This window comes from Salminus brasiliensis, chromosome 21 (assembly GCF_030463535.1).
Source record: "Salminus brasiliensis chromosome 21, fSalBra1.hap2, whole genome shotgun sequence".
In the NCBI taxonomy this organism is placed as follows: domain Eukaryota; kingdom Metazoa; phylum Chordata; class Actinopteri; order Characiformes; family Bryconidae; genus Salminus; species Salminus brasiliensis.
Genome location: NC_132898.1, coordinates 13,080,090 through 13,102,679, shown reverse-complemented (window position 1 = coordinate 13,102,679; position 22,590 = coordinate 13,080,090). Strand labels below are relative to the sequence as shown.

The 22,590-nt window shown below is 40.5% G+C and overlaps 1 protein-coding gene across 1 annotated transcript; it reads left to right on the top strand.

Moving 5' to 3' along the window:
• Positions 1-386: 386 nt before the first annotated feature.
• Positions 387-22,098, top strand: wnt7aa (wingless-type MMTV integration site family, member 7Aa). The gene is made up of 4 exons (XM_072665643.1): positions 387-1,071; positions 1,761-1,987; positions 11,353-11,624; positions 19,621-22,098. The coding sequence occupies exons 1-4, from the start codon at positions 1,001-1,003 to the stop codon at positions 20,098-20,100; spliced, it is 1,050 nt and encodes a 349-aa protein (XP_072521744.1). The 5' UTR covers positions 387-1,000; the 3' UTR covers positions 20,101-22,098.
• The last annotated feature ends 492 nt before the right edge of the window (positions 22,099-22,590 follow it).

Genomic DNA, 22,590 nt, shown 5'->3' with positions numbered 1-22,590 from the left:
TAGACACACTTTGTTATTCTTCTATCCCTTATGTTTCCAGAACGTACAGAAGTGTGTTCTGTAAATGTGCACTTATTATTTTTAGTTATTTTAAAACATGTACTTTGTAATTTGATCAAGGGTGCCTAAACCTTGGTGTATATGACACCTGCATCCATGTACCCCTCTTTCCCCAGTGTCTCTCTTCAGTACTTTTTCAGCATTGTAGGTTATGATACTGTTATCATCAGCGCTGCCTGAGTTCTTCAGGATGATGAGCCAATGCCTCCTGCACTTTCTCTGAGAGCTGGGGAGGGGGTGGAGGGGAAGAGAGGAGGGTGAAAGGAAAGAATCAAAAAGTCTAACTTTCTTCTCTCATGGGAGGAGCAAAGGGGTGCAGTGAAAGAGATAAAAAGCTGGTAAAGGGAGCCAAAGCTCCAGGCTCCAGGATTACACTCCACTGGGCTAGATTAGAGCGTCCTAACTCCACCGCATTGACACAACAGCAGGAGAAGACCCAGAGGAGGGGACCCCAGCCTGTGCTCAGGGGTTTCAGTCTCAGTGGGCTGTTCCGAGCCCATCTAGATTGGAATTTTAAAAAAAAAATTATTATTATTTTTTTGCTCTCACAGATAGTGAGTGATAGTGTCAGGTAGTGTTGTTACACGGAAGCGAGCTGTACCTGCTGTTCTACCTCCACTGAGGGGGAGAGAGAGACAGAGAGAGAGAGAGAGAGAGAGAGAGAGAGACAGTTTTAGTGGCTGATCTGCCTGGTGGGCTTTCAGTCTTTTACAGCCCTTCTTTTTTTCCGGATAATTGGACACCTTTGGAGAACGACTGAGCTCCATCTGAACACGCCCTGACACATCAGATATGGGGAAAAGGGGGGAAACGACTCGGTGCGTTTCGCTGAAGTGATCCACATGCTGGAGGATTGTGCTAAAGGAGATTCGAGGCTAATAAAACACTAATAAACACAAAAAGAAGAAGAAGAAGAAGAAGAAGAAGGAAAAACAGCACCATGAGCAGGAAGACACGCCGCTGGATTTTCCACATCTTCCTCTGCTTGGGGATTATTTATCTGAAAATTGGGTGAGTACATAGACTGAGAAAACGGCTCTGTCCACCTGGTTCTGACTTCTAACTTTTAAAAAGAAGCTTTTTTTTATTTTATTTTATTTTTTTTTAGCAAATTTAGCTCGAGTAAATCGAGTTACCACGTTTAATTAGCTTTCTTTTAAAAACGTGCGTTCATTTATGCATTTATGCAACTTGTTTTGCTTTCTGATGTAGGAACGAAAGATGCAGATCACAGCTGCTCTTGTTTTAGTCTTGCTAATTTACCACTGGATGTAAAAATCAAGCAGATTCATGCAATATGATATAAGATCATCTTATCAATACGTATTTTCTGCTCGTGCACGTGTTGCATTGCATTGCATTTGCAGCAGCTATCTCTGCTGGTCCCACGTTTCTGCATCAAGCCACCTTTCTTTCAAAGGGAATAAACTAAGCATGAATGATTTTTTCTGCTGATTTAGCCGAAATTATGACGAATGAACGCAGGAGTCTGAAACTGCTTACCTGCGCTCTGATTGCTTTGACCCAGTCTGCATCCAGTGCACCCTGGATCCACCTAAACTGATGCACAACCTCATAACTTCAGCACTTGTGCACATATGCATGAAAGCAAGCAAAATAATAATAATAATAATAATAATAATAAAACCCAAAACAACACTTTTAATGAGATCCTTCTATATTTCAATTTTTCTTTCCAGGGGGTTTTCATCTGTGGTGGCCCTGGGAGCGAGCATCATCTGCAATAAAATCCCTGGGCTGGCCCCTCGACAGAGGACTATCTGCCAGAGCAGACCTGATGCCATCATAGTGATCGGAGAAGGAGCTCAGATGGGGATCAATGAGTGCCAGTTCCAGTTCAGGAACGGCCGCTGGAACTGCTCTGCGCTTGGGGAGAGAACTGTCTTTGGAAAAGAGCTGAAAGTGGGTATGTTACAGTATTACCAGTATTATTACTCACTGTTCCCACTGAGGCAGGACTGCTGCTGCTTGCATGCTGTCAGTCAGTGCAGAAACACTGATGCTATTAACCAAGAATCCGAAATCTTACTTACTGGAAAGTAGTTACTCAGGTAAATAACGATGTAAAGAGGTCCACAATCTCCCTATAGAACTTCAGTGGAACTTGATACATCCAGCATCACTGCAGGAAAGGATCCTTGTCTTTAAGGAACTGTTCTTCTCTTTTGGTCTTTTAAATGGTAAAGTCTCAAAGTGAGAGGTGTGGGCAACAGGAGAGCCAGTCCAGAAGCCGAACCAGCAGAACGGAAAGAAAGCAGCAGCTGACTAGGTAGTTGGAACTAAATGTGAATGGTTAAGCTGGACTTTAGGAAAGGGTCGATTACTTTACACACATACTTGAGTAAAAATACATTTATTAGCAATTGAAAACACAAAAGTACAAATCTATCCCTTCATATTTCATTGAAGTGCATGAAAATGACTGACAGTGTATATATAATCTGGAAATTTAAGCCTGACTTTCCAAGCTGAACTTATATGTTGCTCTTATTTTATTGTCTTTCTCTAACTTTACATATTAGGATGCCTAGCGTCATTATTATTATACATCTAAATCCATGTAAACATTTTTTCCAGCCCTCTAGAATTTGTTTTCTGTTTTTCCTAAAAAAAAATTTAAAAAAAGATTAAGTAGTATTACAGGCAAGGCATCTTTTAGTTGTGGGTTTCCTTTCGCTGGCTCAAGTTACAGTCTGCATTTTTGCTGGTGCTCATATCTAAGTGGAAATGATTTGTCAAAGCATTTGTGGCTTTTGGTTTACTCACAGTTTTGGTCTCTGGCACAGCACTGTAATGTCACGTCAAGTCTGCTTGCCTTGCTTTCACCGAACAAGTATCAACGCGGCCAAATTTACGGCCCCTCTAACAACCCCACTCTCTGAAAAGAAGTCCCTTTCTAGTCATCCTGTCTTATCTGGAGATTTTAATGATTTGGCAGCCGGGCTTTTCGCTTTACCACGAGTATAAGTTACACAGAGCATGAATGAGGAGGACAAAATAGTACAGTATTTGAAGAAATTTCCACTATATGTCACTGCGAGATAAACAAAACAGAATTAATTAAGAGAGGTCGTCAGCCCCCCCTCACTTTTGGTTCCGCTGGTTAACACTATTTATTTTCCTCAGGCAAACTTGGGCCTATTTAGGGGATCTTTAGGGCTATTGAGCCTCCGACACTTTGACGAATGGTTATGTGAAGGACTTTGCTTTAGTTTCAGAGCCTTTTTGGCTGGTGGGAAAGAGTGGGCCAGATTATTGGGCTGTTTGTCTGTTGAAGATGGCCACAGGGAATATCAGGGCTTAAATGACTCAGGTTTACCCCCAGAAAAAATGGATCATATTTTACCCTGCGGATCATATTTAACATAATTTCTCCAGCCTCCTCTCACCTTGTGCTCGAGCGGGATTGAGACAGTGCAGGGATTGTGCGGCCGACACTCAAAGGAGAAAAGCTTAGATCTGTAGAGACTTGTATCCATCGCTGAAGGTGTAGCTGTATTTTATCCCTCTCCGCATCAAAGACAAGTGCCTCGTGAAAAAGAAAAGAGAGGGGGAAAAAAAGCAAAGGTTTTGCTGCAAGCACTTGCATTGCCCAAGAATTTCCCTCTTTTCCCTTCTTGTTCTGGCATTCTCTCGTATTTAACCCCTTGAATTCAGGGCTTACTATAAAGTTACTAATTGTGAGACTTGTTAAATTCTGAACACTCCAAGGCTTATTACACTGTCAGTATACTTAGTAACTACAGGGACTTTTGTACAAACTGGTGGGGCTATTCTTTGGTTATAGAAGTAATAACACTTTCAGCCTGTCGCCGGGCCTAAGGCTGTTCAAGGGCTTTAAAAAGTAACTAGTAGACTAGAATTATTGATAACTACTAGGGTTGTTTGTAAGTTTCTATCATGTTTCTTGCCTAGGTAGTGTTTTCCTGACCAAGCAAAGTCCCAGATCATATTTATTTGGCTGTATTGATGATCAAGATGTTCATGTAATCCAAAATAATGCTGATCAATCTTTAACCATGTCACATTACTGTCCAATGCATTATGTAAGGAGTTGCGTTATGTAATGTAGTACTGGTCTTTTAACTATTTTACGTGGTCTAAGTTACAAGAGCGAGGCAACAAGCTGAGGGTTAAATGCTTCGCTTGTTCTGGTTGTTGATTATATCGTCACAGCTGCTATCAGTCTTCCATTGTAGACCCTCTTCATCCAAGCACCATATAGCGAACAGTGGCACACTGTGACAGACCTTTGTGTCCATCCCTTTTAGCGGCCATTGTGGTCCAGCCCCCTCTCAACTAGCGTTTGCCCAAACCGCCGTTGTCTGAGGTTCGAATAGTCAGGATAAAAGAGGTCGGGCAAGCGTTCTAACAGGATTGGTTTCAGTGGCCAGACGTGCAGCCGTGCACACAGTAGCCTAGCGAAGCCCTGGGAGATGAAAAGCAGCGGCTAATCCTCGCAGCGCAGTTCAGAAGGAGGTGAAGTAATGCTCGCTCATGCTTAGGGCCTGGTACCATACGCTCTTGGCTTGGCATCATCACTGAGGATTCCTCCTCTTTCAGCAGCATGTTGTAGCATTACGTCGCTGTCGCGTCAAATCTGAATTTCTTTTTCTTTTCTTTTCTTTTTTTTTTTTTTTTTTGAAATGGCATCCACTCTTGACATTGTGTGGTGTATCATGTTCTTGATGAATGGTCCTATGGAACTGGCCAACAGTACTTTGAAACATTCTCTTTGGCATTTTAAGGAGGATTAATGTGTTATAATGCTTAATCATTTTAGAGTGAACAAGGAAATGTTTAAAAGTTTAGGCACCCCAAAAAGTTTGAGATATCTGACCTTAATTAGCTTGTTAGGGCTATGGTTTGTTTACAGTCATGCTTAGGAAAGTTTGTATTATGAAACCTTTTAAGTGTTATAAATACTTAACACTTTAATAAAAACTTCTTAAACCCTGTCGGCAAAAATCAGCAGCCATAAGCTTCTCTAAGCAGCTGCCTAATGCTCTGAAAAGTAAAATATGTCATGCTCAAAGAGCTTGAAAAGGCTATAAGAGGTTGAGCCAGTGTTTTCAGGTAGCCATGTCCTCTGTTTGTGGTAAAATAAAGAAATGGAAGTTAACAGGAACGGGACCAAAAAAATGATTGAACTGCTGGTAGAATTGCTTGAAAACCCCTTTTTGACCGCAAGGCCTTTAGGAAGATTTAGCAGACTGTGGAGTGGTGTTCTACTGTGCTGCGATACCTGCACAAATATGACCTTCATGGAAGAGTCATCATCACAAAATCATCAGTGTCAGATGTTAACTTCTCAACAAGCCCGATGCATTATGCAAAAAGCTCCCATAGACGGATTGAGATCAAATAGAACATAAAGGTGTGTTTTGAGGAATAAAAGGTAAAATGGTGTGGCTTGATCATGCTTTGGGTTTGTTTTGCATCCAGTGGGACAGCAAACATCTCACTGGTAGAAAGAAGAATGGATTCTATGAAATATCAGCTAATAATTCTGGAAGCACATATCACACCATCTGTTTAAAAAAGCTGAAGGGTTCTACAGCAGGAAAATGTTTCTAAACATACCTTAAAATCCACAATAGACTACCTTAAGAGATGCAAGAGAAGCTGTAGGTTTTGCCATTGGCTCTGCCAAACTAAAGCATCAGTAATAGATCTGTGGCTAGCCCTCAAAAGAGCAGTACATGCAAGATGGCTCATGACTCTCACAGAACTAGAAGTCTTTTGCAAGGAAAGATGGTCCGAAATCCAGAAGTCTGGCTACATAAACTCTGATACTTAACAAAGTGGGTGTTAGTAAGTACTAATAACACAGGGTGCCAACATTTAGCTTTAGACCCTTTTCCTTCTTTGTTATTTTTAAACAGTAAATGTTGAAAATAAAATGTTGCTTAAAACATTACAGCAATGTTTCATCTTTACCTTCATGTGTGTTTCAGGACATCTTTTACTTATATAGCTATTTACAGGTACAGGCATTTATGAGCAGAGGGTCCCTGAACTTCTGTCTGCCATTGTAAATTTCCCCAGTTCTTAGACATATACATTGGTAAAGCTGAGAAGTGAAGGAATGTATAATATGAATAGATATACAAAATATTAAAGGCATAAGCCACATTTGTTTAATTTTGCGTGGGTATTTTTTTTTTTTTTTGTGGAATCCCAACTCCATTTCCTCCCCCTCATTTTTGCTCTCACTTCTGCGCCCTCCGGCGTGCTCAAAAAATAGTTTTCCCCCCACCAGCATTGTCTCAAGTCCAGACAAGCACATTGTGTGAGGTTTATAAATTAACCTCTTGCATTTACAGTTTTTGGCAAGGGACATCTCGCGCAGAATCATTCTAAGCCACTGATTCAGGTTCTGGAAAAATAACGAACTTCATGTCATAACACACATGTTTTATGGTGTTCTTATCAGTCGTGTTTGTGTTCGGAATATCTTTATTTAAGTAAACACAGTCTAAATGATTACTTTATATAAAAAAAAGTCCATTCTGCCCTGTCCTTGTGGACAAGGCTTCTGCCTTTTGGTGAAGTCGTCGCTCTTCGCTAACCTTTCTGACGAATGCATCTTTTCTTTCTTGGCATTAAGCCCAAGCAACTCATAAAAATCTCCGTATAATTGATGCCCCAAACTGGCCTTTCGTAAATTGCATGGGCGCTGCTCCAAGATGTTTATCAACCGCAGGTCAACACATACCAATGTGTTAGTGAAGAGGCCCCGAGAAAACTCTGAGAAAGTACTGAAAAGTCATGCTGTACTTGTTGACAGCTTAACCAGTTTGTACCCAACATATCATCCGCGACCCATTCAGAGCCTTTGGCTTTGTCCACTTTAACTCGTATCAGTTCCTTTGGTATGTACTTTGTGCTTTGCTGCAGAGAGGCATACAAATTGAAACAGCCAGTCTTCGTAAAGCTCTCAGATGTTTTTTTTTCTTAGTTTAAGGTGTGTAAATGATTCCTAGGAGAGTCAATAGGTGATGATTCATTAATCCAGACGATGAGCTGTACATTTCCGCGATGGCTCATGTAACTCTGCACTGATCAATACATCTTACAACCTTGACAGCTTTCTCTTTGCTAAGGAGTTTTCCAAGAATTCCGTGCTTGCGCACACTTGTGTTTAAACTAGATCTGTTCGTTTGGACTGAAACGGCTTCCTCTTGCACAGCAAGTACTTTAGGCGGGATTTAAAATGTATAAAATCTTGAATGGAACTTAATTTTGCAGTTTTATTTAGTACCATTTACAGGAAAAAGTACATACAGTTTTGTGGCCAAAGTCTTAGCCAACTGAGAAAATTAGCATGAGCATTGCTTTGCTCAAAAAAACAATTACAGTGTTAGAATAAATACAAATAACATTAATACAAATACCTTTCATTTATAATTTTATGCACGTCAATAGGGCTGGGCGATATGGTGAAAATACTATATCACAATATTTAAAGCCATTTTTCACAAAACACATGTAATTATAGGCAAAATACATCAGTATTGTTAAATAGATTCTTAAAAACTACTATTCAGATACTCTCTCATACTGAGTACAGTGATTTTTATTCAACTTGTGCTGCACTTCAGTGTTTATTAAGCACTAACAATATCCTTAATATGCTTCACAACGTGCATCATGATAACAAAATTGATCACAATACAAAAATATCGTCATACTGCTCAGCGCTACATGTCAATGTGTTCGTTTAACGATTTCCAAACCTGTCTTTCAGGAAGCCCATTTCTTTTGTAGGTATTATGTAATACCTGGTTTAGCTAATCAGGGCTTTAGGTTAAATCAGGTGTATCTGAACAAATATTCTGTATGCAGTGGCTAGGGGCATCGAGAATAAATCTGGAACCAAGCCTTTGTTCCTCTGACTTTCTTTTTTGATAACAAGACATTCGTCTTACTTTTTCTGTATTATTTTAATTGCATTTATTCTAATAATCTAATATTTTTAAGCTAAAACAAATTAAAATGGATTGCAGAGATAAATGGCTCTAAACAATTAGAGATTTATGCAAAGTACTATGTGAAGTTTAGTCTATTGAGCTTTACACAAGTAGGTTCACAAGTAGTGTCAGTCACACAATCGGATTGGTTGGAAAGCGTAATATCCATTTTGTTGTATCTGTGTGTCTTTCCACAGATGACCAGTCAACAGTCATAAGTTTAACTCTTTTTAGTGGAAGAAAGTATCAATATTAACACTTTATATAAAATTAATTTTATCAAGCAGGGTAAAGGCTACAGAAAGAGCGTCTATAGCATAGTGAAATCAGTTAGGCATTGTCTAAAATGTTGGGAGGTTGAGAAAAAAGCAAAGTCATAAGTGAGTTTTTTAATGTGAGATGCTAAAGTGTAGAGAAACATACGGTGGTGGTGATAGAAACCAATGTTTTTGATGTCTACAGCACACATACACCAATCAGCCATAACATTAGTACTAGTCTTACTAGTGATTATGTGTTATAAGCAGGAAAAATAAACTTAAGAATCTGAGCAACTTTCAAAAGAACCAAGCTGTGATGGCTAAAAAACGTCAGGCAGGTCTTGCAGGGGTTTTCTGGTATGCACTGGTCAGCACCTACTAAAAGTGGTCCAAGAAAGTCAAACAGTGAACCTGGCACCAGGGTCATGGGTACCTAGAGCTTATTGATGCGATCCATTGGGGCCCCACCTCACAACTTACAAAACTTGTAAAGATCTGGTGCTAATGTCTTGGTGACAGATGGAATCCATGTCTTAAATGGTCAGGTCTGTTGTGGCGGCACGAGGGGGACTTACACAATATTAGACAGGTGGTACTAATGGTTATGGCTGATCGGTGTATAGACACTTAATTTACAATCCAAAATACCCAGTGAACCTACACATGTTTTCTTAGTGTTTTTATATGTAAAGTTGATGATAAATAGGTTAAACAGTGATGAATCTTTATTAAAACGCATTTTAGGCTACAATATTGCATCAAAACTGTCCTAAAAAAATGTCTTGGTCTTCAGACATCGTAACCAAAACCATGACCAATATCTATGTGAGGCATCTTTTAGAAGCATTAAGACCTCGTTAGGTCTCTGGTTTCTATCACCACCCCTGTGAACAATTCTGACTCGGTGAGTTTCTTATGAGTAGAGCATTTCACACCAAATGACTCTGAATGACGTTGTCTACATCGTAACTATTGAATTATACAGAAATGTTGAACCATCTTAGGAATTTCCCTGTAATATTGGAACACTGCCTTGTATGGTTAATGTTGGTTTGACAGAAGGTCGTAAGCTCTGCCCTCTTAACCTGGAAGTGCCCTGCTTAACAGTTTAAGGAGCAAACCTTTCTAGCCTGGGGAGCACAACTAATCACCATGCATTGCCACATAGGGTTAGCGTAAGCCTTTTGGATTGCGCTTTAAGGTTCTAAGCTTTGCACCACTGTTTCTTCTCTGCCTCATCTGCATCTACCTGAGTGAATCATGCTCTTAACCTGGAAGTGCCCTACTTAACAGTGGCAATCAATTATCAGAGTCTTTCTGGCCAGGGGCTGTTCTGCATGCCCGGGGGACTCACCTCCGCTCGGGTGGATCCCTTCTTCTGACGGAAGCTGGGACAGTGGCCAGACTCAAGTCTAAACATACCGTGTGCCCCCTATCTCTTACACTCTATTGTCTCTTAAATAAACCCTCGTCTATTGTGCTCCTTGAAGAGACGGGCCATTCCATTCCTTCCTTTGCTGGAATGGTCTTCTGAGTGCAATCAGACAGTTATTTGTCCTAATGTTTCCTCCTCCTGACAAGCGAAGGACGATTATTTCGTGTCAAATAAAGACAAGGATTGTCGGTGTGGCTGCCGTCCGTTATCGTACCATTGTTAGCATGCGCTTACAGCATTATCTCCAATCCTGTCATCTCTATATTAGACTATTTTCAGCGAGCCTGCTTGTCGTCCACAGCATCCAACCCCATCTAACAGGGGCCATGCCATTCATCAGCGCAAAAGAACGCATGATAAATGGACACTTCTTGGCACGGCTCGCGCGTTTTTGTTATTGCTGTTGAGCGTCAAGCTATGTCAGGTATGTATGTGGGCTTAATATGGCCCAAGAACAGTGGATCCTGATTGCTAACGTTCTCACTCCATAACACTTGAGCCCAGGGCTGCATGTCGTATTCTAATCATCATCATACAAGGAGTTTATGCAATAGGCACTTTGCCAAAGCACTGTAAAGACAGTGGAGAGTCTATGCTCGTCCAAAAAACAGTACATAGAAACTGTACTTTTTACCATATCATCAGCACAATATCCAACAGCTATACTGCACATTGCAGTCCTACGTCTTGTATGTGATTCCTTCTTGACAGAATAAGCTACCTACTTCCATTCATCTTGAAGAATCTCTTGCAGTCTTCAAGGCCCTTCTCATTCACTTGATTATCATTCGATCGTGTTGCTCTTATCTGTTTTCACCGGAATGATATCTTGGCAAGCGTAATCATCTCATATCTAGGCAAAATATCTATTTTCAAATTTTGACATGGTTGTAAGAATATTATTATTAGAACTGACTTTTTCTGAAATTGTACATGTAATTTTGTCTGATAAATAATAATAATAATAATAATGCATAATATTAATATTAATTTGAATTATATTATAATAAAATTGGTGTATATTGTATGTATATAATATTCTTTTATGCATATTGGGCTGAAAGTGTTATTACAAACATCTATTACAAAAGAATAGCCCCATCAGTTTATAAAGAAGTCCCTGTAGTTACTAAATAATACACCTTAGTTTGTAATAAGCCTTCCTGCATTGAGGGATTAATTGTACCTTGTAGCTTTTTGTCTTGCACTGGGGGCTTTACATACACTATATGGACAAAAGTATTGGGACGTCTGCTCGTTCATTGTTTCTTCTGAAATCAAGAGAAAATCTGCTTTTGTTGGAGTAACTATCTCTGCTGTCTAGGAAAAGCTCCAGCCCACCTCATTGCCAACTCCTCAACTCATCCCAAAAAGATTGGATGGAGCTCCATCATTCCAGAAAACACTGTTCCACTGCTCCTCAGCTCAATGCTGGAGGGCTTTATACCCCTCTAGCCCTCGCCTGGCTTTAGGCACAGAGCCAACAGGGTTATGTCTGCTCCTGGGAGTCCTATTTTCTTGGCAGTACTTCTTTACAGGGACTAGACAAGCATTTGTTAGAAGGGGTGTCCACTAACATTTGGGCATGTTCTCTTTCTTGCAGGGAGTAAGGAGGCTGCTTTTACCTACGCCATCATCTCTGCGGGGGTCGCCCATGCCATCACGGCCGCCTGCACACAGGGCACGCTGAGCGGCTGCGGCTGCGATAAGGAGAAACAAGGTTTTTATAACCAGGATGAAGGCTGGAAGTGGGGCGGCTGCTCTGCCGACATCCGCTACGGCCTCAGCTTCTCCAAGGTATTCGTGGATGCCCGAGAGATCAAGCAGAATGCCAGGACTCTCATGAACCTCCACAACAACGAAGTGGGACGTAAGGTATGCATATCTGGAGAAGGTTTCCAAAGCAGTTTCCAGACCAGTATTATGAATAATTGATAGTACATCCTTCAAAAGAGTTAATCAAGGGATTTTGTAGTTAAGGCAACAGTCATAAATAGATCCAGGACAACTGAAAGAACCATGTAAGTGCTTGACAAAAAGTTTCTTCTTTATCATGAAGACCATCTTGTAAATGGATTTTTCTGAATGTTTTTTTTTTTCTGAATGGGTCTGTGTGGCATCAAAATGTAAGTGATACTCAGTAATATGTTTAGTGGCATATAGATGATGGGGTGCCCTTGGCCAAATTACACATTTAGTATCTTTTCATCATTCAGAAGTAGTAAACGCGTTTTTAAAAATGGCAGGAGGTTTAGAAGACTGATATGCTTGTATGCTGGTAAGAGAGGCAAATTCAAGCCCCCATAGCATAGCTCTGTTCCACTGAGCAGAGTTGCTTACATAAACACAATCTTCATGGAGTCACAAGAAGGAAACCGGAACTGTAACCTCGACCCAAAGGCAAAGTCAGAAGTTTGCTACCAAGCATCTGAATACATTGCCGACTGTGGAGCATGGTGGCGGATCTATCATGTTTTGGGGTTGTATTGCCACCTGTGGCATTGGCAGTACTGAATGGGTGGAGGGAAGAATGGATTCTGCAAAATACAAGCAAATCCCAGATGCAAATATCAAACCTGTCAAAATCTGAATAGTGGATGGCTTCTACAATTGACACAACATTTGTGAAAAGACTTTAAGCAAGCTGGGTATGCAAGACAGCCCAAGTATATCTAAGATCTAGAGGAAAAGTAGGGGGACAAAATCCAACTACATGAACTGAAAGACTTTTAGGTGCCACAAAAGGATTTGTCAAAGGGGCGCTATTAAGTCTTAACTCTGTTAGGTGGCCATTTCTTTTTTACCACAACCTGCTGTATTTACTGTAGGGTGTCTGCTGTAAATTTACATCAATTCTTTACAGTCAATTCTTTACTTTATAGGATTAACTGAATAATATTTTTTTATTATACACTATACGCTTTTCCCATATTTAATTCCAAACCAGGTGAAAAGAGAAGTGCTTGAGGAACTAGGACCTGAAATGCTGCCCGTGTTCCCTTGGGCCAAACAAGATAGTGGAATTGCTGTAATCCCTCTGCATTTCTAATTACTTTGACAGATATCCTGTTTTGTCCAATCTCGTGTTAACTTTGTCTTTGGAGTGCACTCTTTTGACACAACCTCCTTCATACGGCTCTCGGCGTGATGGGTTAACAATGGTAGGAAGTAGCGATATGTGCAACCTTGGTGTCGTGATTGATATTCCCAGCACGGCTGTGCTGATAAAGTCCGATTTAAAAAGGGCCTCTGTAATGAAATAACAGTGAAGGCTTTTAGGTGGAAGGGCACAGATGTGCGTCAATCTGAGTAATCACTAAATCTCCTCACTCCTGTTCCAAGAGATAGCAAAACGTCTAATGTTTCTTGCCTTGGGTTTTCTTGAGGTATTTACTAGGTTGCTCATACTGAGAGATGTCACTGAATGTTACAAAAGGAGGTGTTCTAGGGTTATCCTCTGGAAACTCTCTGAGACTGTAGGCCTCGTCCTGTATTTTGTTTTAATGGGAGCAGACTGTTGACATTTAGATGGTTTTGTTTTTTGCCATTTCCCAGACGTAGTCAGGAAGCTGACTATAATTTACTGCATAGTAATATTAACTTTTACTTAACCCTATGTTTTGAAAAGCTTGAATATTGCTAGCTTGTCATGTGTATGGTTTATCATCACTTTGGGACGGTCACTTAAGTTCGACTGTAGACTGTTTCAGCACTCTGGACAGATCATCAAATCATTTGGTTCAATGGGGTCGTAACCCTGGACTCGGAAACTGGCAGCATTTGAGGTTTACTTTTGCACTTTTACACTACAAGAAGTGCTGCGGTCAAATGCATGTAGGCTGAGTGCATTAGCGCAGTAATTCCAGTACCTTAAGGTATAATATTACTGCAGTTATACCAGAAGTTTTATTAGTCAAAGTCAACTTTATTGCCTTTCCTTTTTACTACAGGTGTGTTCCTGCAGGACACAGTGCAATATTAAACATAGCACAGCAGTCAACAGCAGCAGAAACAGACAGTAGATACAGGAAACACAGAGCACATAAACTATACAAACACTGCACAAAACTGTTCTATACAGTATACAACAACTATACAACTATTAAGCACAGGGCTATAGAGACTAGACAGTGTACATGAATAATCCAGGTCCTTCATAGTCCTTCGTAGCTTAACCACAACTATTGCCAAACGAGCCAAAAACAAAGTGTGGAGTGTGAGTCTGATTCATGAAACTGTTGTATGAACATCAAATGGGTGTGTTGAGGATATTGACCACATATTGATTCACACTACATACACATGGTAATCTCTGGGTTGTAATCTTTAGGCACCCTCACCATTCAATTTAATTATGATTCATCTGGCTATTCTGTGGCAGGGGATATCCATGCATCATGATACAGGTATCCCACCTGTTTTCCTCAGTGATGACTTTGCTTTAGATCTCATTGTTGAGTTTGGGGATTGCTGTGTCAGTAAAATATCTTCGAGACAGAACATTGCTGTATCTCGCCTCCTAATGACTGAATGTGGACACAAGTCCTTGGCAATATAATGTTGTGATGGAGTTTGTAATTCGCTTAGCCATTTCCGAGTTGGGTGGAAGCTCTGGCATCGCTTGCTCAATAGTAGTTAGTGCCAAAGTGCCTCCATACGCTAGCTTTTAATGCAGAGGGTGCCGGTTGCTATCCCTGCTCATGATTTATCTTGAGTCTCTGTTATAAGCACAACGCAGACTGTCTGGCGCTGCACTTCCTTTACTTCTGAGTTACGCCTTTTGCATTCCGTCAACATTATGTTATTAATTAACATTTAAAAAATCGATTTTTGACAGTTGTGAATCGATTTAGAATTGTCTATATCCACATCTAGATGCATCTAAGACTAAAATGTTCCCCCACCCTTAATACACATGAATTATGAATTATTTTTAAAGCATCAAAATCTCAGAAAACGCTGCCACACTCCTCCATCAACACAACAAGAGACAGGGTATTGTCATGCTTCTAAAGTTACAGTTATGTGTATAACTACAGTTAAATTCTACAAGATGCTAATGAGAAATCAGAGTCTACACATGATATTTTCTCCTCAGCGTACGACATGCCAACATATTAGTTTGTCAGAGAAATTTATTTTACTCTTACTGGATCTACCCCTGGCGGTACTTGTGTTGGGCATTAGTGAGCTCCTGCTGATTTACTGCTGTTACTTAATCTAAATGACAAAGAGTCTTGCGTACTAGGAACACCCCCTTCTGAAAGCACATGACTTGTACTGCAAATAAAAAATATGAATTGTCACGATCCTTTTTGATAATACAATACATGTTCATATGTTTGTGGACACCCTTTCTAATGAATGCATTCAGCTACTTTAAGTTGCACCCATTGCTGACACAGATGTGCAAATGTACACACACATAGCTTATCTAGTCTCTGTAGAGAAATATTGCCCATAAAATAGCATTCTCTGGAGCAGATACTACACATGAACCTATTGGTATTGGTATAAAGCCCCCCAACATTGAGCCGTAGAGCAGTGGAACTAGGTTCTCTGCAATGAAGGAGCTCTATCCAATCTTTGTGGGATTAGTTGGGGTGTTGGGGATGAGGTGCTACCCCAAATGTCCTGACCTCCTTAATGCTTTTCTAAGCCTTTAAGAGACAGTTACTCAACAGAAGCAGGATAAACTTTTTTTTTTTTTTTTTTTGATATCCTTGGTTTCGGAAGAAACAGTGAATAAGCAGGTGACTCAATACTTTTGTCCATGTAGTCTGTGTAGTTTATGAAAGAGTCTAAATGCCAGCTACCACTGCTAGGTTAGAGGGGGATGTGTCGAAGTGATTATTAAAGAGACTTTAAAATGCTTTCTGTAAATATTAGACTCCCAGTATGTTTCTCAATCACATTGTGGGGTTGGAACTAATCTCTGAGGGAAAAAAAAAAAACATCTCACAGTCTCCAGTTTTGAACAGTTTTTAAAGTAGTCATAACTTTAACAATGGTATCTTTGTTTTGAGAGTCAAACGGCAGCTAATCCAAAAATGAATGTGACAGATGAATATGATTTAAGTACGGTTTTCATTCGTCAACACGATGGCATCTCCTCATTGTAGTCTCATACCTCATGCGGGTTGTCAGAAGGATTGTCTCAGGCGTGCGGATTTGACTTCAGTGCACTTTCCTTGAACGCGCTGTTTATCAGGAATCAGTGGCATGACCACACTAAGCCTGATATGCATCCCAGGGAGAGCAGACAATTGCCAAGGAGACTCCACAAAGTCTGAGAGGCAGAGAGGGAGGATGGAATAATAATTAAAACGCTAGGTGAGGCTTCTCCCACCCACAGAGGGGAAAAGCAGCATCATTACATTGTGGAGAAACAGAGAGGGAGCATTTGCCAACCGCACCAAAGCTTATGCTGCCTCGGAGAAGCTACTGAGTGATGGCGATCATTAACAGATCCTTCCATATCTAAACAGTATCTCTTTCTTTGCTGTTGTCCTAATCCTTCTTAAAGTGAGTTTTCTCAGCGTTTTCATTATTGCATTCTCACTAATCTGTATGCTCTGTACACCCCTTGCCCGCCACCTTCGCCTACTGATAGTCTACAAATTTAGTGGAAAGTGCTGCACAAGTGTCAAATCGTCTGGTACTGTGAATAGTTAAGTGAGTAGAGGTTGAACCGATCTCCAAAAAGGAAAATAAAGGTAAAGATCAAAGGTCTTTTCAACATTTTTATTGGTCTTGAAGTGGAAAAAAAGGAAAGGAGGAGCATGCAAATATTTGGGCACCCAAAGCTATTTGAGCTCTCTTAAGGTCTCAGATCTTCATTAGCTTCTTAGTGCTTAGGGTTGTTATCAAGCATCGTTAGGAAGGGCCAGGTGATGCAGATTTCACTCTAGATTACACTCTAGCTGTGTCCAAAACTGTGCCTTATTCACTATATAGTGCACTACTTAATTTGAGGTTCCGCCATTTAGTAGTGGTGTCCGAACAAACGATTTGCTGACTTTTCAGATCACTATAACGATCCCACAATGCACCGCTATAAGTAGTGTACAAACGATGTACCCTAGCGGCCGTGGAATACCCAGAATTCACTGTTTGATTTAAAGATTTGTGCGCAGCTTCTTAGAGGAAGACCGCCGTTCAGATTGGTCATGTGATGCAATCTGAATGCACCCATTGCTGACACAGATGTGCAAATGCACACACACACATACACAGCTTGTCTAGTGCCTGTAAAGAAGTACTGCCAATAGAATAGGACTCTCTGGAGCAAATAAATATCAACTTATTGTTATTTATATTTGTTGTTGGGGAGTTGGAGTTGAGGTGTGTGTGTGTGGGGGAGGAGCAGTGCTCCAAAATCTAGTAGAAAGTCTTTATCCCGGGACAGTAGAGACAGTTACTCCAACAAAAGCAGGACTTTTTTATGTCCTTGATTTCAGAAGAAATTCAAAGAGATTCCTTGAAGACAAGCGTCCAGGCTTTTTTCTGTCCTGGCACCGAAGTGGTCGAAGGAAGTTCTCCTGGGTGTCCGATGCATTGTGTTTATGCATTTTTAAATAGGGAATTTGCTAACTGCATTGGCAGCATGTAGCATGCCAGTTGGACTTATTTGACCTCTAAAACGACAGTGTCTTTATTTAGTTGTATATTTTGAAGCTATAAACTAATACACAAGCTGTAAAAGTCCACAGTATGTATACATGGACTTTATCTGTATCAGGTAATAGCTTGCATACCTGCTGTTAGACATATATAAATCCTGTGTAAAAGGAACATAATGAACTATTTATTTGGTGTAAATGGTTTAGCAGCAATGGGTATGGAACATATTTCTGTTATTATTTTACCTCAGAAATCCCAGAATGCAATTCTGATGTAACTTCCAATATATTTAAATCACATTAGTGAATCCTTGATGCCACATGGTTAAAGATTAGCCTGCATTATTTTTACCAATGTGACATCAAGTATATCTGCACTTCTGCGATATCAGTGTGAAAGCCACTACCGTGATATCAGCGAACAAATAATACATCGTTCAGCCCTCCTCTTCACCGCCCTCACCCGTCGGACTCACCTCCTCGTCTCAGTCTCGCAGAGTAGTCGGAACGAGAGGGAAAGCTCACAGGCACCTGAAACCTGACTCCAGAGCTTTATGTGTGTACACTACACACAAGGCTGACTGTTGTAGAAGTCAGCGATCATCATTCAGGCGCTGTTTGTTTATATCATACCCATCCCTGATTCCACCCGGCTGCTTCTACAAGGGAAGAAGACTCCTACGGACAACCTCTCATAACTCGGCTCGGTGAAACAATTTGTGTCAGGTGTTTTGTACACAAATGAAAAAGCTTCCTAAAAGTCGACGGGGGGAACCTGTCGACACGCGGGCTGTTTTCCAGCCCTGCTCGGCAGGCACGCAGGCATGAGGCGGATCAGGCTCTGGCACAGCGAGTTTAACAATCCTCGCATTCTTGAATAGGAATGTTTTAAAAAACCTTTGTCTCAACCTGTTTAACTATTCTTCAAATATGTTCCAAAACCACGACTGTAGGCACAAACGCCACCGGGGAGAAATGTGCGATTCCAACAGCCCTTTTCTGCACAGTCAAGACTGCTTCTGTTCAAGAACTGGTGTCTGGTTAAAGCCTGTTGCTTTACCTGAGTGCCGACTTTCCTGTAGAACTTACAGAAGTACAAGAACTAGCACACACAACCTTTTCCCTATATATTTCCTCCTCAGCTTTGCAAATGATGTTTGTATTGACTCACTCAAGGCATCAAGCTGTCACCAGATAGACTAACTGGATCAACCAATGAATCATCAAAGCACTTACTCTCGTAATTATCTTAGACTAAAATTATATACCTCTGAATGAAAACCAGGGACAGTAAAATCCCTGAGGGGATGGGACGGTATAAAAATTTCCTCTCATGATATTTGTGAAGAAATATAATGGCGATTTTGAGCATCACTGTGGCATGGTTAAAGTACAACATATGGACAAAAGTATCGAGACACCTGCTCATTCATCGTTTCCTCCAAAATAAAGGTGAATTAAAAAGAGTTTATTCTGCTTTTGTTAAAGGAACTCTCTACTGTCCAGAGAAAGGCTTTGTACTAGATTTTGAAGGAGCGTTGCTGTGAGCATTCAGCGACAAGAGGTTGATAACACCAACTTATCCCAAAAGTATTGGGTCCATCATTCCAGAGAACAGCTTGTTCCACTGGCTCAGTGCTAGGGCTTTATACCCCTCTAGCCTATGCCTAGCATTAGGCTGCCCTGTATTGCATGTCATTTAAAATGCAGTCTAGACTGAAACACTTCTAATAACTTTAAACATGAGTGGACGGGGCTAAACTGCTGTAGGCTGAATAGGTTGGTTTTGGAGACATCACAATAATGGAGAATTCAAAATAGGCTGTTTTTTGTAGCTTAACTTATATACATATATTGGCTATAGGCTGAGAAAGGAACAGTACATTTACAGTACACCTATTAAACTTTTGGATACCACACCTATCTATGTTATTTCCCGTGCATTAAATATGAAATTACTACCAGTACATCACAGTTTACCTTAGTTTTACTTATTCAGACTAACAGGTGTCATTCCAATACGTTTTGCAGGCAGAATGTATCAAATGTGGTAAATACCTTTTACTGTCACCATGATTTTCCAATAAAACAACAGTTTAACTTAATTAAATAATTAAAACAGTAAAAAAATCGTACTTAATTTATTAATAATTTCATCCAGTTTTATGCCACAATATATAACTAAAACTGCTAACTGCTGGATCCCTCTGGTGCTAAACGGATGTTTTTTGTTTTCTTTTCCTCTTCAGATCCTTGAGAAGAACATGCGATTGGAGTGCAAGTGTCATGGCGTCTCTGGCTCCTGCACCACCAAGACTTGTTGGACAACTCTGCCAAAGTTCCGTCAGCTAGGCTACATCCTCAAGGACAAGTACTACCAGGCGGTCCACGTGGAACCTGTGCGAGCAAGCCGGAACAAACGACCCACTTTCCTGAAGATCAAAAAGCCCTATTCCTACCGCAAGCCCATGGACACCGACTTGGTTTACATCGAGAAGTCGCCCAACTATTGTGAAGCTGACCCCGTATCTGGCAGCATGGGTACGCAGGGGAGGATCTGCAACAAGACAGCCCACCAAGCGAACAGCTGCGATTTGATGTGCTGTGGCCGCGGCTACAACACGCACCAGTACTCGCGGGTTTGGCAGTGCAACTGCAAGTTCCTGTGGTGCTGCTATGTCAAATGCAACACCTGCAGCGAGAGGACAGAGGTGTACACATGCAAATGAGTATAGGTTCTTTGCTCATGCATACGTATCATGCAAGTGTTGAGTCCAGAGGGTCTGGGAATGTCAGAGTCATTACATCAGCAGGGTTACATCCCATTGCGCACTGGGCGATGTTGATCCACGGCTTTTAGAAAAAGGAGAACCGTTTGCACAAGGTGAATTCTTGGGTCTCTATTGTAGGCCAGGATCTCGCTATATTGCCTGGAGCATGGCCGGAGGAAAGGAGATTGAAGCCGATCTTGGGTCTTGGTACCAGTGGACACCTTGCGCATTCTGAGCGACGTTGCAAGAAAGTCGGAGAGAGGCTGTTCTGTGGACAATGAGAAAGTTGGTGGGTGGTGGCCTTGGCCTATTTTGCTCGACAGCCTTCTCTATAAGCTGCTTAGTGAATGGACAACCTTGGCAAACATAATTCTGAACTGGACGTTTTCTTTTGGTTTGTTTGTTTCTTCTGATGGACTTTATGAAAGTATACTGTATGTGGATATTGACGGTGATATTTAACTTTTTATTTAGAGAAAGAAAGGCTAATATTAATTTATTTAATAATAAAACTACTGATTATGGTCTGTTTTCACCATTAAATATTTTTTTAATTGCGTTAGAAGCAAACATTGTAACCAGCTCTCACATTCGATCCCACGACTTTGTGCTTTTTGACTAATGTACTGAGTGTAGTTTTTACAGTACCGGCATACACGAAACACATTGTGCATCATGTCGTTGGTGCGATTACTTGTGCTAAACATTCTGTGGGGTCTGACAAAGTGTTTGCACCGTTAAGTTGTCTACCACAGACTTCAGTTTCACTGTGTTTTGTCTTCCACCTCAGCTCTCAGCACAATGCATATATATTTATACAAAAAAATTATACACTGGAAATCTGCGTCCCTCTTGAAGGCTAGCTCCTGTTAAAATGAATGAACTTGACTTAAATGTGACCAACTCAAATACTGCAAGAAATGGACTGCTGTTCCTAACAGTAGATCAATTACGTTTGGACCAACGTTGTTCACTGATTACTACGGTACAAATAATAGTGACCCAAATCCATTTGATGAACAACCCGCAAGTAACCTTAATTGACATATAACCTCCTGCTCGCAAGCTCGCAGACGGCTCTGCCTCGGCCTGTGTCTATCCAGCTGGCCGAAAAGCCAAAGCAACGATTAATTCATTTTGGAACGAGATAGCCTGCAATCAGGAGATGCCTCCACATGCTACTGATACTGAACGCTGAGGTCACTGATACTGTTATTGCTATAAAAAATATTATACCTTTCTCTTTGCTGCTAGTCGTCTGGTAATTTCTAGGCTACAACTTGGAAACTGTATAATGCCTGTTGTTGAAACTAGTGCTTTTGAACACCGTAGGCAAATACGGTATCCCGGACGAGTCGTCCCTGTGCTGACACAGTTTAACAGAATATATTTTGCGAGAGATTATTTTTATATGAGTGTTTTTTATTTATTTGTGCTGTAAAAAAAAAAGGCATGCTCCCCAGTTTCTTTTAACGATCCATTGGTAGGCAGAAATGAGTCATCTACGCTTTAAAACTGCATGGGGTTGATAATGTTATGGTACCAGCTTGATCATTTGTTCGATGTTACTGGCTCTCAAGGCTCAACCTAAAAAGTTAGGAGTAATAATCAGTTAGAACGGGGAGGTCCTTTAAAGTTCTCCCGTCTTAGTCTAGTCATTTAACAAATGCAGTTTGTTGACAGTGGTCCTGCTCGCAGGACCAATAAGGGACATTGAAATGGGACAAACACTGGTACTAAGAAGTCAAATAAGACAATTTAGTGGTTTGGAACCAAAGAACAACTGAATTTGGAGGTGGTTCTTCGCTGAAATCCTTGATTTTGGTCCTATTTATGACAACGAACAATGAGTTCAAGTGATGCTTTGCCAAATTGGTCGTTCTGCATGCTTATATTGTCATAACTGAGTTGTGCATTGTGTTTTGAGCAGTGTTAATAAAAGTCGCCTCAGCAGTTTGCAGAGCCTATCCTTGTTTTTGTTCTTGTTTTGGTCCATGACTCAAACTACAACATCATAAACCTTGAAATAACTCAAATCCCAAGTAGTTAGTAGAGAGGAAAATGTCATGTCCAGAAAGTAAAAACAAATACACCCCATACTTAACATATATGAGCTATAGGCTGGGAAGGGAATAGTACATTTAGAGTACACCTATTAAACGTTTGGATACTACACCTATCTATGCTATTTACCTTAAATTACATATGAAATTACTACCAGTACATTACAGTTTACCTTAGTTTTACATATTCAGACTAACAGGTGTCATTCCAATACACGTTTTGCAGGTAGAATGCATCAAATGTGGTTAATACCTTTTACTGTCACCATGATTTTCCAATAAAACAACAGTTGAACTTAATGTTTTAATTAAATAATTAAAACAGTAAAAAATAATATTTAATTTATTAATAATTACATCCAGTTTTATGCCACAATATATAACT